The sequence below is a fragment of the Electrophorus electricus genome, chromosome 12 (assembly GCF_041902795.1).
Source record: "Electrophorus electricus isolate QZ-2024a chromosome 12, ASM4190279v1, whole genome shotgun sequence".
NCBI classification, from domain to species: Eukaryota; Metazoa; Chordata; class Actinopteri; order Gymnotiformes; family Gymnotidae; genus Electrophorus; species Electrophorus electricus.
Genome location: NC_137508.1, coordinates 9,353,014 through 9,367,492, shown reverse-complemented (window position 1 = coordinate 9,367,492; position 14,479 = coordinate 9,353,014). Strand labels below are relative to the sequence as shown.

General features: G+C 38.2%; 2 protein-coding genes across 4 annotated transcripts; one reads left to right on the top strand and one right to left on the bottom strand.

The window, feature by feature from the left end:
• Window positions 1-4,030: 4,030 nt before the first annotated feature.
• Window positions 4,031-6,956, bottom strand: fignl1 (fidgetin-like 1). Of its 3 annotated transcripts, XM_081725199.1 has the most exons (3): window positions 6,807-6,956; window positions 6,214-6,265; window positions 4,031-6,134 (listed from the first exon to the last, which is right to left on the bottom strand). In XM_081725199.1, exon 3 carries the CDS (start codon window positions 5,907-5,909, stop codon window positions 4,245-4,247), a length of 1,665 nt encoding a protein of 554 aa, XP_081581325.1. In that variant the 5' UTR covers window positions 5,910-6,134; window positions 6,214-6,265; window positions 6,807-6,956; the 3' UTR covers window positions 4,031-4,244. The 3 variants fall into 3 exon arrangements, with proteins under 3 accessions (XP_081581325.1, XP_026864972.3, XP_081581326.1); XM_027009171.3 differs by having other exon boundaries at window positions 4,031-6,265; XM_081725200.1 differs by lacking the exon at window positions 6,214-6,265.
• A 176-nt stretch (window positions 6,957-7,132) lies between these two features.
• ttl (tubulin tyrosine ligase) lies at window positions 7,133-14,062 on the top strand. Its single transcript, XM_027025958.3, has 7 exons — window positions 7,133-7,883; window positions 8,773-8,851; window positions 9,540-9,772; window positions 9,885-10,020; window positions 10,136-10,405; window positions 10,669-10,812; window positions 11,330-14,062. The coding sequence occupies exons 1-7, from the start codon at window positions 7,709-7,711 to the stop codon at window positions 11,511-11,513; spliced, it is 1,221 nt and encodes a 406-aa protein (XP_026881759.1). The 5' UTR covers window positions 7,133-7,708; the 3' UTR covers window positions 11,514-14,062.
• Window positions 14,063-14,479: the final 417 nt, after the last annotated feature.

Below are 14,479 nucleotides of genomic sequence, written 5' to 3'. Positions count from 1 at the left end.
TGTCAGACAAAAACACCTGTAGGAAAAAATGATTGACAACCATATATGACTGAAAATAAATAAATAAAGCTAAAAACTTTTAAAATGTTAAATATATAAATCAATAAAAATAGGTGAAATGGAAGAGAAGCCATAAGAAAGATGAGCTTCATGAGACCAGTTTATAAGTAAACATTCCTTTTTTACTGACATTTCTTGGCTGTTGTCATTAAAATATTGTTTGAACAAGTTTCAAATAAAAATTGTTGGAAAAGGTTGTATTTATATTTTGTAATCACAGATCTGAATGTAATATTTTTGCAAACCATTGCTGAACCTGAAGTTGAGAATAGGACACTAAAGGCACAGGGGCATGCCATTAAATCACGTATACACTTTAGGATAAAATGTATATAAGTGTTTTAAGAAAAGCATTTAGAATTTTCCAACATATGTGTCTCATCAACTTGGCACGTTTTAAGATACACCTGGTATATCTATAATGAACATCAGATAGACCGTGTCTGAGTGTGTGCACACTGACTGCTAAGAGAGGGACTAGGGCATCAGTTCTGTGCCCCCCCACGCACACACACACACACACACACACACACACGCGCGCGCACACACACATACATCCAGATGGCTCCTGTGTGATTGGGTGGAAACGGGAAGCAGCTGTAGCCAATGTAGAGTCCCCACGCTTCAGTGGGACCTAACAGTGGAGACAGCACATTTGCATGAGAGGAATAATCTGGCCAGCACCCACCCACCAGCCCTCCCCAGCAGCTTCAATCCAAAATTTCACTTCTCCTTTCCACCACAACTAATGCTAGGCAGCTTTCCTATTCGCCACACCCCTTCTACTGCATTGTTAACAAAACCCCAAATCTGCTGATAGGATTGCCAAGGTTAGGTTTTAGTGTACACTAATTTGATGTTTCAATAATCATACGATGAGTAAATAATCAATGTTCATCTATATGTGTTAGAAGTGTTTAGGTGAGTCATCCTGCAGTCTATTGAAAAATATCTCATGAAGTGTAATTAAGATGATGATAAATAAAAGTTTGTAGAAGAACATAGCCTACCTCCAGAGGAATTCTCACTGCCTTGTCTTCCTAGTCCAGCTGTGGGCTACCCCTGCTGTTCTGACAGCCTCCTCTCAGTCCTCAGGGACGCGCTCAATACTTGCACTGCTGGCTAGTTTTACAAAGTTCCAACACTGTGGCCAACCACACCACCCTGAAATATTCATTAACCGACTTGACAAAAAGATGAAAAATGAATGAAACTCTTTTTTCATGGTCTTCCAGTTTTACTAAGATTGTTTCATAAAAATTACATGACTGATTCATTTCATGTGAGTACAATCTATAATCAGTTTCTCTGTGACTGGCAAAAGCAACCCAGGAGTTATAAATCAGCCACATTTTTAGCATTCTGAGATGTAGAAATTGGACTTCTTTTGAACAAAGTTAGAAATTTTAGAAAAGTAAATAACTACTCAACAAGTCATCCATAGCACTTTCTGAGTATAGCACATTCATCCCATACAACTCCTTTTATATATATATATATATATATATATATATATATATATATATATATATATATATATATATATATATATAATATATATATATATATATATATATATATATATATAAAACTATAAAGGTGTGTAAAATATACCTCAATCAGTAAATTTTGGACACAGATTATTGCACTATTTACATTACACCCCAGTAAATGCATGGCATATTTTTTGCACACTAACCACATTTTATTGATTTACATACACTGAACTGGTTTAAAAATAATTTATAGGTTCAACATCCCAATTTTAGTTCCTGTGGGAAATAGTATGCATAAAAAAGATCCAAACTGATCATTTTAGAAATTAGCCAGTAGAAATGGGATTTAAAAAGTAGTTAACGCCAATCATATTTAAAGTGAGACATTCTATATAGCAATAGATTCACATGTGTATTTAGTACTCAGGCAAATTATTTGGCAATGTAAACTTCCAACCTTTGTTCAGATAAACCCAAACACTGTTTAGGCCAGGTTGGCTGGCCTAATACTGATTTTAGGGTTCAAGTATCAAATGATTTCAAATTCAACTATATATATTTCAAAAAGGTGACGTTTTGGGAGAACTAGACAGAAAGTGCCAGTATATGTAGTTTGTCATGAATCCAACCACTAATTTTAATTTTTGTAGGAATATTAGATATTAATGCAATTAAGAACATTTATTTCTTTGCTTAAAGTACTTGATCAACTTCCCATATATATTAAGGAACTTAAGGTACATCTCATAATGTAACTACACCAGTACAAACTATTATGATTCATTTTGTTTCATTGAAACATGATTTCATTCCTCACATTCTTTAACTTATTACAACTAATATCATCCCACAGAGCAAAGGAAGGTAATTTACAAAGGATGGAAAAAATTCACAAATAACCATTCCAGTTGTATTTATATTCATGGGCAAGTTCCAACTTAACAAGTGAGCTAATGGAGGAAAAACCCTGTACCATTACCTCAAAGAATACAAGGGCCTACTGTTCCTTCTACTATTACTAAATCCAGTTACCAATTACAAATAAACACTAGTAATAATCACTGCCTATCAAACAGTATCCCTCAACAAGTTTGACCTGATTCTGTCAGTCCTTCCCAATGCCAAAAAAGAGGAGGTCCCAAGACTGGGATTAGAAACTACTGAAGTATAAAGTTTGCTTTCTTTAATCTATAATTTAAGATGGTAAACAATAACGTTCACTAAAAGAATGACAGGTCATTGGGTAAATTTAATCAACCACATACAAGGTATAAAATAATTTTTCTCTGATTTGCCAAATGCTGCCCCATACCACATGGCAATAGTAACAACAGGAAAAGACATGCAAGACTTAGCCTGTGGGTAACTCTTATCATGAGACCAGAATGCCTGCAACATTGCCCAACTTCCCCTGCTAGATCCATTTACAAAGATAGACCAAAACAGTGGAGCTAGCACTGAGCTGCAGAGGACCAACAAAAATATGAAAACCAGCAAAACACCAGTGAACATATGAGGTGAAATGGTCGATATGCTCAATGACAGTTCTCCTTTGGATAATACACCCAAAAGAAAACAAGTGACAGGGTGCCCAGTGTTCCCTTTTATTATAGACTTGGCACATTTCCTCAGTAATTCAGCAGGAAAATGTTGCTGCTCCACTTCATTTTAAAGGAAAGTAAACTTTAGAAGCATGCCACTTTTACAGATTTGGCTATATAAATGAATTGGTTGCTTCCCAAGTCCCCATTTTAAAGCAGAGCTACTGAGTCTTAAGCAGTGCTGTTCTAGAAGAACCAAAGATAAATTCTAGTATATACAGAGTCCCAAATTATATAGAACTGATACATTCACAAAGGTGCAGCTCCAGTTTATGTTTATAGTGTCATACAAGGAATAATTAACATCCATATAACATTTGGAGTATTTCTCAGTCACCTTTCATAAGCATAAATCTGTTTTGAAATGCATCTCAAAGGATATAACTAATCTGTGATGCACCAAGACACACATTACATCATCTTGGAGCCAAACTCTTAAGTTTGTGCTGTCCATACATAACTTGCACCATTGATATTAAGCTACAAAATGGTGCTAATACATTGAGCATTCTGTTACCTTGCACTCATCACTTGTTCAGTCTTGTCCAAAAGAATAACATCTGTACTTCTAGAAGTACAAAACAGCAACAATAAGGTCTATAGTAAAACCAATCAATTAAATCCAGAGTGGAAGAAACAAATAGTACTGTCACTCAGAACAGAGCAGCCTTAAAAATAAAAGATACAAGGCATCCAAGTAAAAATCTAATTATACTACTCTTACATATGCACATTACACTCAGACATCCACATATTTTTGTGGATAAGGAAGAAATTGTTTACTCAAAACACAGAATGATCCAAGTCCGAACACCACAAATAAACAAAAGCCAAGTGAAAAAAATCAAACTAAAAGAGGCAGAAAAAGCCATATCTAAAGAAACATTTCTTTATTTAAGATGTTACAGCACATACAAATGACAGTGTGAGTTCAGAAAGGACAAAGACCTCCATATTTCCAAAAGATTTTTAAAATCAGATTTTAAAAATAGGTTTATTTTAACTTTAGATTGCTAAAGTGGAAACAAATTACAAACATTTTTAATTTCTCAATTCATTTTTTTCCTTTCAAAATAAGCTTGAGTGATTATCGACCACATCCAAAAGTCCTGTTCCACTCTTCATAGAGCTGTAGATCTTTGGGAGACACACTGGGGCGCACAGTCTTGAGACCTTCCTGGAAGTCATAGTGACGTATAGGCCTCACCTGCTCAGGTGTGATAGTGGCGATGTCACTGAGCTGGATGCTGCGGATTGGACCAAGCGCCGCCTCACGGCAAAGTTGTGTCATATCAGCCCCCGAAAACCCCTCTGTGCCTACCACCACATTCTCAAGCTCCTCTACTCCTAACTGGCTCTTCTCTTTTAACATGAGGTTAGTCACTATCTGTCGGCGAGCGGCAGCCTCTGGAAGGGGGATGTAGAGCCTTTTGGCAAGGCGACGGCGGGCAGCTTCGTCAATCTCTTGTGGTCGATTAGTGGCTCCCACCACCAAGATACGCTCCTCAGAGGAAGTGGCAGCTCCATCTAGCTGGACCAGGAACTCAGTCTTAATCCGGCGAGATGAATCATGTTCTCCGTCTATGCGCTGAGAAAGCAGGGAATCAATCTCATCTATAAAAATAACTGCTGGTTGGTGGCATCGAGCAATGGCAAACAGCGCCCTCACCATCTTCTCTCCCTCTCCCACCCACTTAGAGGTGAGTGAGGAAGCACTGATGCTGAAGAATGTGGCTCCAGACTGGCTGGCTATGCACTTCCCTATGAGTGTTTTCCCAGTGCCTGGAGGGCCAAACAGGAGGATGCCCTTAGGTGGACCTCTGAGACCAGTGAAAATGTCAGGCCTCAGCATGGGCCACACCACAATCTCTTTTATGGTGGCTTTGGCGAACTCAAGGCCAGCAATGTCATCCCAAGCCACAGGTGGGCCGTGATCCATAATTTCACTCATAATTAGTTCAATTATCTTTGGTTCAAAGTTCTTCAGCCGTTCATCAATAACTTGTGTGTCTTGCGATGCATTATCCCTAGCACTGCCTTCCTCCTCTTGTTTTGGCACTGGTGAGATAAATTTGGAGAAGGCCCCCCGTGGCCGGTTTGCCCCTAGACATTTTTTGGTGACTGTGCCCATATTAACTGATAAGCCACGCTGTCCCTGATGAGAATGTTTTTTCTGCTGGTCAACAATAAGTTGCTCTCGAGCTGTTTTAAAGTTAGTGCCAGGAATCTCCTCCTTTCTTCGTCCACTACCTTCAAGTTCATGCCCTCCACATAGTGGGAATGAGCTTCTGTTACTTTCAGTTCCTGAACTGTAGAAGTTCTTCCTCTTGGAGGGATTTGTGGAGGAGAAAAAGACAGACTGGTGATTGTTTGTATTGGATGCTTTTGTGTTACCAACACTGGACTGTGGACAAGATCCAGAGTTAATGGGGGGATTATACAAGCTCTGACCAAAGAGTGGTGTGATCCCTGCATGGCCTCTTGGCATATTACAGGTTGAAGGAAAGCCTGTGGGTGCTCCCTCCCTGCCTCTGGCCTTCTCTGCAGCACAATTTCCAAAGTTACTAATCCCACTGTCCACTTCAGCATTCGGAACTGGTGTAGGACAGGAAGGAGGCAGCTCTGAAATAACACCATCGCCAGAACCAAACTCAGCATTACCTTTGCTCCAACTGCTGCTGACCTCTTCACCAACCGTGATGTCAGCATCTGTGGTATCCATAGGGAGCTTGTCATCTCCAGCCTGCAACATGCTCTGCACGCATGGAAGGCTGAACACATTTTCAGTCGTTAGGGACGACTCCCATTTGTCGCTGTGATTTCTCTGGTGACGGGCCAGGTGCAGTATGCTGTCAGCGTAGTTGTTCAGCCCTGCGTGCTGGTCGTCTGAGTCCAGCACAGCAGCATAGTGTTCAGTGTATGTCCTCAGCAGGCTGGCGGCTCCGATCGGAGAGAGCTCAGCACTCTCCCATGCATGCTGAATGGACAGAATGTGTGCCCGATAAGCATCAGCCGTCTGTTCAAGTGTATATGTGCTAGACGAAATATTAAATGACCTTCTCTGCCACTCGTCCAGGTGTGTGCTACTCATGTCTGGCCTGGTCCAGCCTGTGTAAGGAGTGGCCAAATGATCAATGAAAAATTAGTAGGATTTGAAAAGTGGCACACTATATTAACTAAAGACTTTCTTAGTATATGGGAATATGAAACTATGATACACCAATGTACAAAAATAAAACAAATGTAAGGTATACCTTCAAATTTAATTTTAATTTAGCTCCCGTTTTTTAAGATATAATTATATTCTTTAGTGATCATTTTATTGTTTTGACTTAGCATAACTATCCAAGGGGGGCAAGTAGCTAAGCAATTTTCATAAACAAACACTGTTAGTGTAACTAGAACTCTGCTACAAAGAAACGTTAAACCAGAGTATTTGTCCTCCCGCAAATATGACTGTCACCTTGTAATCTCAAAGATGGACATAATGTATGTGACTAGCTAGCTGTTAGCTTCTTGGGCATTTATCTCATATCTAGCCAGCTAGCTACCTAGCTAGATAAGCTAAACATGTTTGCATAACAAATGGAAACTAGACATTTTGACTCCTGTTTCACGTTCCCATTTGTTGGAAAAAATAACAACTTACCTCTAAAGGTATGCCTATGTTCTTGCGCTAATAAAGTTATGCAACTCACTAATGTATCTTATTCCGATCTCATACACGAAGGTTGCATAAACAACTTTCACCGAACTTCCCGCCGCATTTAGTACACTGGATACTTCTTCGTCTCTTGGTTGTTGCTCTGGCTCGTTTGCCTAACCTTGATTCTTGATGCCACCGCGTGGTTTTCACCGCTGTTGCAGCGGTGGGAGTGAAAATGATTTTCAACTACAACGACCATAGTCCCCTGCGGTTCGGGGTTGCGTAGTGGCCAATCTATGTTTGCGACTGGTTGATAAGATTATGATGTTTTGGAAGGAATAATGACGTCCCAGAGATGTCTGCTAACTTTCAACAGCAAATTTGATTATCTGGCACCTGCGAATCTCACTTTTAGTGTTTATCTAAGTTCAAAAATTAGATTTTTGGTTGGCTAGCTAACCTAGCGTTCCACCTCATTAGCATTTAATACACAGCCAAGCCATCCACTCAGAGGGTGCTTCTGCAGAAGCGCAGCAAGGGAGTCACACCCTAATATTCAGCATTCATAGGTTAGCTATATAAGCTAGCTAGAATCTTAACAATGATCGGTCGTCGATGACTTTTATGTTGTACAAGGGGAATGTGCGGTGAATAGAATTTGCTTGGTTACTTAGTGGCGACTTGAATTAGCTTGGAAGCTAGCGTTAGCTACTTGTGCATTAAGTCATCCACTTTTTTTCTGAGAAATCATGAACCTCCTGTCTCGGACTACTTTGTTGGGAGACAGATAACGTTAGCTAGCTAGCAGTGCTAGTGGGACAAGACTATCTGGCAAAAGCTGAGACGAAGGACCGTTAGTTTCAGGCTAGTTAGCTAGCTAGTGTGTTACATTACCGCAATCAATTATGAGCAACGTTGCACCAATTTATACATTTGTTATAAGAGACGACAACAGCACCGTATATGCTGAAGTCGCCAAAATCCTCATCTCTACTGGAAAATGGAAACGACTGAAAAGGGATAATCCTCGATTCAACTTGATGCTGGGAGAACGAAATCGACTACCCTTTGGACGCTTAGGTATTCAGGAAATACATTTCTTTCAAGCATACTTCTAAGCCCAAATACATATAGTGCCTTGTTCTAAAGTATGACGACGTTTTATTACGCAGCACAGTCCTTTATCTGCCTGCATCTCTGGAACCATTAAACCTTCATTTAGCCACAACCAGAGCTGTGATGCAGTTTTCATTTAGAAAGTCGGTACTATAATAGGCTTATGAGAAAAGCAATAAACCATGCCATCTCATCTCACTTGCTCAATAATAAGTTTACATTTGGAAGTAGTTGTGTAACCCCAAGATGAGCTAAAATTAGCCCTGAAGACAAAAGCCAGTCTGACCTTTTGTCAGTTAGTATCCATACATTTAAGTGTTTTAGTCTGTCAACTTTCTGTATCCATGTCTGCATTATCACAGTGTACTGTTTAGTGTTTAAGAACACCTGACCAGCCAGGTTCTTGAACTCTATTTATCCTAATATTAGGTTTGTGACAATCACCATTATGACTTTATCTTATTGTACTCATTTACATTTACAGCATTTAGCTGACACATTTATCAATTCTGACTCAACACAACTTGAGCAATTAATGGTTATGGGCCTTGCTCAGGTGCCCAACAGTGGCAACCTTCTGGTTACTAATCATTTACCTTAACCATTGAGCGATACTCAATAGCTGTTTTGTAGTAAATATATATTTGACATCTGACTGTGACTTTTAATGACCGAAGTGTGATCCTTTAGTGGACTTATATTCAGCAGCTCAACCAATATATGTTTACATTTACATTTATGGCATTTAGTTGATGCTTTTATCGAACGTGACTTACAATTGTGACTGAATACAGCTTGTGCGATTGAGCAAAATATGTCCTTCAACACACAACTACCACAATGTCTTTCACAGGTCATGAACCAGGGCTGATGCAGCTTGTGAACTATTATAGAGGGGCTGACAAGTTGTGTCGCAAAGCGTCCCTTGTCAAGTATGTGTCCTCCTTCAGCTTTTCTCAAATGTGTGAAGGCATTAGATTTCTTCTCCCACATAGACATCTAGATGTAATTAAATGGAAAACTAAATTTGCACCATTTTCCAGCCTTCTCAAATGTTGTAGTGATTGTTCCAGAGCAAGTTAAAGAAACAATGAATCTAATGTAGCTAACAACAAGCAATCAACTATAATCTGTAAAAGTGAACAAATTTTCACTATATAGCTGATCATTGTAATGTTATGAGGGTTGGCCAACTTTGACAACCAGAATCACTTTGATACTTAAATTGGTAATTGTAGATTTTCATTGTTGGTTCTAACTTTGGTGCAAAGCTAAAGAATGTCTGACACTTAACATGTCTTGGTTAGTAGAGTACAATTGGAATAAGTGGAAAATTGTGCAAATTATATATTATCCCCCCCCATGTCAAGATACATTAGAATATACTTAATATTATTCAAAGTTAATAAATGCAACCATAGTATTATAGTATAGCTAGAAAAAAAACTTCAGTTATCACTGATATGTTGTTTTATTGTTTGATCTTATGATTCCCATTCCTGCTTTTTTTTTTTTTTTTTTTTTCCCCCCCATTTTGTTTTGAGTTTTTCTGCAAATGTAAAATTTTACATTCATTTAAAATTTAGTTTTTTAACTGTAGCTGCCCTTTTTAACCTTTAGGTTAATAAAGACGAGTCCAGAGCTGAAAGACCCCTGCAACTGGTTTCCTGAGTCTTATGTCATATACCCCACCAACCTCAATACTCCTGTGGCTCCTGCCACCAACGGTATCAGCCACCTGAAGAGCAGCCCCAAGACAGATGAGCGTGAGGTCTTCCTCGCCTCTTATCACTCCAAAAAGGAAAATGGGGAGGGAACAGTGTGGATTGCTAAATCATCTGCTGGAGCAAAAGGTAAGCTTATTGTATCTTAAATTGTTTGAAAACGACATACTCGCAGCATCATGGAGTAGCAATGGGAATGACAATCATGAGTTTTACTGTGGTCATTTTTGTTTTTCCATAGGAGCTGGAATTTTGATATCTCATGATGCAAACCAATTGCTTGAGTTCATTGACAATCAGGGACAAGTTCATGTCATTCAGAAATACCTGGAGAAACCACTGCTGTTGCAACCAGGTCATCGCAAATTTGATATAAGGTAAGAAACTGCGACCACATGTAACTCTTGTCAGTGTCCTTCTGTGAGTGCAAGTATGAAGCAGAAAAGTAAATTCATGGTTTTAACATTTGATGTATTAATCCTCTGTGTTAAGGAGCTGGGTGCTTGTTGACCATCAGTACAACATCTATTTGTACCGTGAGGGTGTGCTAAGAACTTCCTCTGAGCCATACAACAGCTCTGACCTCCAGAACATGACCAGCCACCTGACCAATCATTGCATCCAGAAGGAGCACTCACAGAATTATGGACGCTATGAGGAGGGTAACGAGATGTTCTTCGACGAGTTCAGAGAGTACCTGCTAAGCATTCACAATGTTTCCATAGAGACATCCATCTTACCTCAGATCAAGCAGATAATAAGGTATGACCAGTACTATTTATAGTGCAATCACCACGTTGATTAAGCAAGTTGCAGCCATTCATCTGATTGTGGAGGCATGTCTGGTTTTTATAGACATCATAAATATGTGTACAGCAAGCAGTAGTACCGTCAATTTTTGTGGTCTTATACCAGTAATCTGATTGTTACAGGTAAACCAATTCCTTTGTAGTAACTTGGCTTGGGACACAGTCAAAACAGCTAGTATCTCATTTTAACTGCTGAATGTTCTCCTGTCTGAACAGGAGCTGCCTCACATGCATTGAGCCCGCGATCAGCACCAAGCACTTATCCTACCAGAGCTTCCAGCTTTTTGGATTCGACTTCATGTTGGACGAGAGTTTTAAAGTGTGGCTAATCGAGATCAATGGAGCCCCTGCATGTGCACAGTCAGTACTTTACATTTTAGATCGTCCACGTTCTTGCATACAGTAACATTATTTCATGTCCTTTGCTCCTAAATGTATGTATTCTTGAGGCAGTCTTTTATTTTTAATGCTATACTGACATTTTTTGTTTCAAACTTTGCAGTATTCTGTGACTTTCTTATAATAAGCTTATCCAAAAACTTTGGGGTACTTCCAGATTTTGACTGAATTATATGTAAGAATACAAAGCATCTAGAGGACATTTTACAAACCACTGGTTTATTCAAACTTCTAACTTCTGGAATATTTACTGAAAATAGAAATTCCATTTCTTTTGAATGTTCAGAGGTGGTAGGTAATTTGTCTTGGGTCAAACTTCTGTGTGTGATTCAGATGAACCATACTGCTTGCATGGAGGTCATGTGTTTGTTTTAAGTGGTATTTTTGGTTCTTCTAAAAATGTGTGAGTCTTTGTGATGTTTTTTCAAGTCTGAGGCAATTACTGTAAAGTGTTCTTCTCCTTTCTTGTCTTGGTTAGGAAGCTTTACCCAGAGCTGTGTCAAGGCATCGTGGACGTGGCCATTTCCACTGTCTTCTCTCTAAGCGTAGATGCCCTCTCCAGTTCTCCACCATTCTCCACCTCACCTTCTCTCACCCCCAGTGCATGCTCCTCACCCAAACTCAGAGCACCAAATCAGATTGGCCCATTCATCAAACTGTAAAAGAGAGAGAGCAAGAAAAAGAATGAATCCCTTCCAAAAACATCCACTGCCAGTAGCTAGGCTGCCTAAGGAGAGGTGTAGTATAGTTATGGAATGATGGGAGAATATTTGAAGTTGCACTCTTACTTGTAACAAACTGTCTGAAATGCTTCTACATCTGCTTCTGTCTGTCACCCCATATCGTTTGGTCCTGTCCGCGGTGATATCAGCTTTTTGAGCTAGAGATACATTCTTCAATTTCACTGGTTAATTATGCCAGGGCCTCAATGCACTGCATAAATTGTCACACAAGGGTCTGTTTTATAGTAGCAGATGAAAGCTGAAGTAATAATACATGGACAGATCTCTGGAGTTTTTCTGACTTTTTGATGGGGAAATGAGATTCCTCAGGAGTGTTCATGGATATATTAAAAAAATGTAGGATGGTTATGAATTTCATTGCAGTGACGTTAGTGCCTTACATATTCGTATGCCTGCTTCCTATAAAGCACCAAGTAGGCATTTCTGAAACATTACCCAAGGACTAAGGTTCAGTTTGCAAACAGAATACTGGAAACAAACAAAATGAATGTTCAGTCTTGTGCCACTGTTGTAGCGATTCCTGCTTTGGGCTTTAAATAGAGGCCGAGCCAGCCTCTGGCACTATGTTTCACTATTTTATAAGCCATTTTACTTTCCTTTAGATTTCAAGAGCTTGTGTGTTCTTGTATTTACTTACACTACCTATTAGAGTAGCAATATGCTTTGTCACTGTAAATTATTCTTTACATGGGTTCAGAAAGTGTTATTCGTTTACAATGACCAAGCTTGTATATAAAACACCAATGTATATTATGAATTTAATCATAAAATATATATAAAGTACATAGCTACATGCTTTAACTTTGGGTGATTGTTTTCAAGCCCGTAGCATCAGTTATTAGCTCCAGTGTCCACTTTTTGTAAGTATTGTTTGTTTTTTTTTCTGTTGTACCACCCAAATATCAAGTTAAGTCATATGCATTTATATAGCAGATGCTCCCACAAAGCAGCTTTACAAATGTCCAAGCCCCCAGTGAGCAAGCCAAGGGTGACAATGGCAAGGAAAATCTCCCTAGAGCACGAAAAAGAAATCTTGAGAGAAACCAAGACTCAAAGGAGTAGGGGGGATCATCCTCTGGCCAAATATTACAGTCCATAATGCAAATACCTGTCTCAGTATGTAACCACTAGCATTTTTTTTTTTGTTTGATCATGCGCAGAGCCCAGCCAATTTTTTAAAATTTTACCTTCACTGTAATGAAGATTGAACAAGAAATAAGATAGTAGCCCCCCTCCCCCACCCCATTTTGGTCACTTTTAAAGTCTGTTTCCCTGTTTTTCATACATTCATATAATTTCCCATATAGATGGGTGAAACACAGTCCAGTTAAATTCTTGTATAATTATATTCTAGATATAGTACATATCTAGGAACCACATTTTGCCAAGTTTGTTTTTTAAGATGAGATCATTAGAATTAAAGATTCATTCTTGGTTACACATACTTTTAGGAACTTTCTACTAATGTGAAATTCATTGTCTGCTGTTAAGATTTAGCCTGGTAGGCTTGTTCTACAGCGCTTCAAAGTACATTTGTGATATGATGTAATCATGGCATGCTGCAGTGCATATGCTAGTTTAAAAGCTGAAATGTCTAGAGTATATGCTAAACAGTACCATAGAGAAAAGTGAAGTACATGTATTTAAACATTCAGTTTTCTTATCAGTGTTGCATCACTACAAATGTATGGAAAATATATTTAGTTGGTTTTCATTCTTATTAGCAATTTATGTTAAAGAAAGTCTTTCCATGTAAAGGAAGGGTGCCTTATACTAAAGTGTAACATTGAAATGTGAGAAGACAAAATACTGATATAGTTAAGGGTGGTTTTTTAAATTATTTTGTCAGCGTTATTTTGCGACATATTCAGCTATAGGCTTCCCTTTTTACATAGAGAGACGGCAACACAATCTTTTGAAAAGTATGCAATGTCCTCATGAGCTGACATTTCATCAACTCTAACCAAAGAGAGATGGAACTGTTTGTATATTTATTTTGTATTTGAACAATTTGGGATTGTTTAATGAACATTACTATGTAGTATGTTTGTGCAGATTTTTCATCTTTGTGGCATGATGTAGTGAAGTCTGCTGTTCTTGGCCACCTGAAATGGAAATAGCTTTCAGTGTGTTTCCTGTATATGTATGTTGTTTAGTTATGTAAGAAAGTAGACTTCTGAAATGTGTTTTATGCCTATTACCAATGATAAGGCTGTGTTCAGACCTTTGACGGAACCAGATTATATTGATAGCCCCCTTGTGTGCATGTTGATCTAGCTGTTACCAGAAAAAAAATCTGGTTTGCTACTTTGTCATTTTCTGTTTGTAACAATGAAGGCCTATAAATGTATTTGCATAACATATTTCCATGTTGTCTTGACACCAAAAGCATTATTTCCTATTTTTGTAAAGCTTTATGCATGGGTAAATTTGGTGTCTGTTGGAAAAATAAAATTAGTTTTCATGGGTTTTTTTTTTATCTGTTAAATTTATACTGTTTAAACTAATTCATTTATAAAACACATTAAATATTTATATAACATTTACTATGTACATATATAATGTATATAAATGTATTATTTATTTAATGCTGAATCTAGTAGCATACCATTACTAGTCACCAGGGGGAACTAGAGTCCATGAAAGCCTACCAAAACACTTCAGCAAACTAAATTATTCCTATCTCTGCTATAAACATTATTGTATATATTTGCAGTCCCCCATTTAAAACTAAGTGGACAAGTGCTTGTTTACAAACTAAAGGCAAATAATCTTGATAATTAACATGTCCTGAAATTAGTGATAGATGTAATAGTCTAAACAAAACCTAAATGGGCAATTTTGTGTCATTCTGGATAAGAAATTATGTTAAATGCCATAAATGT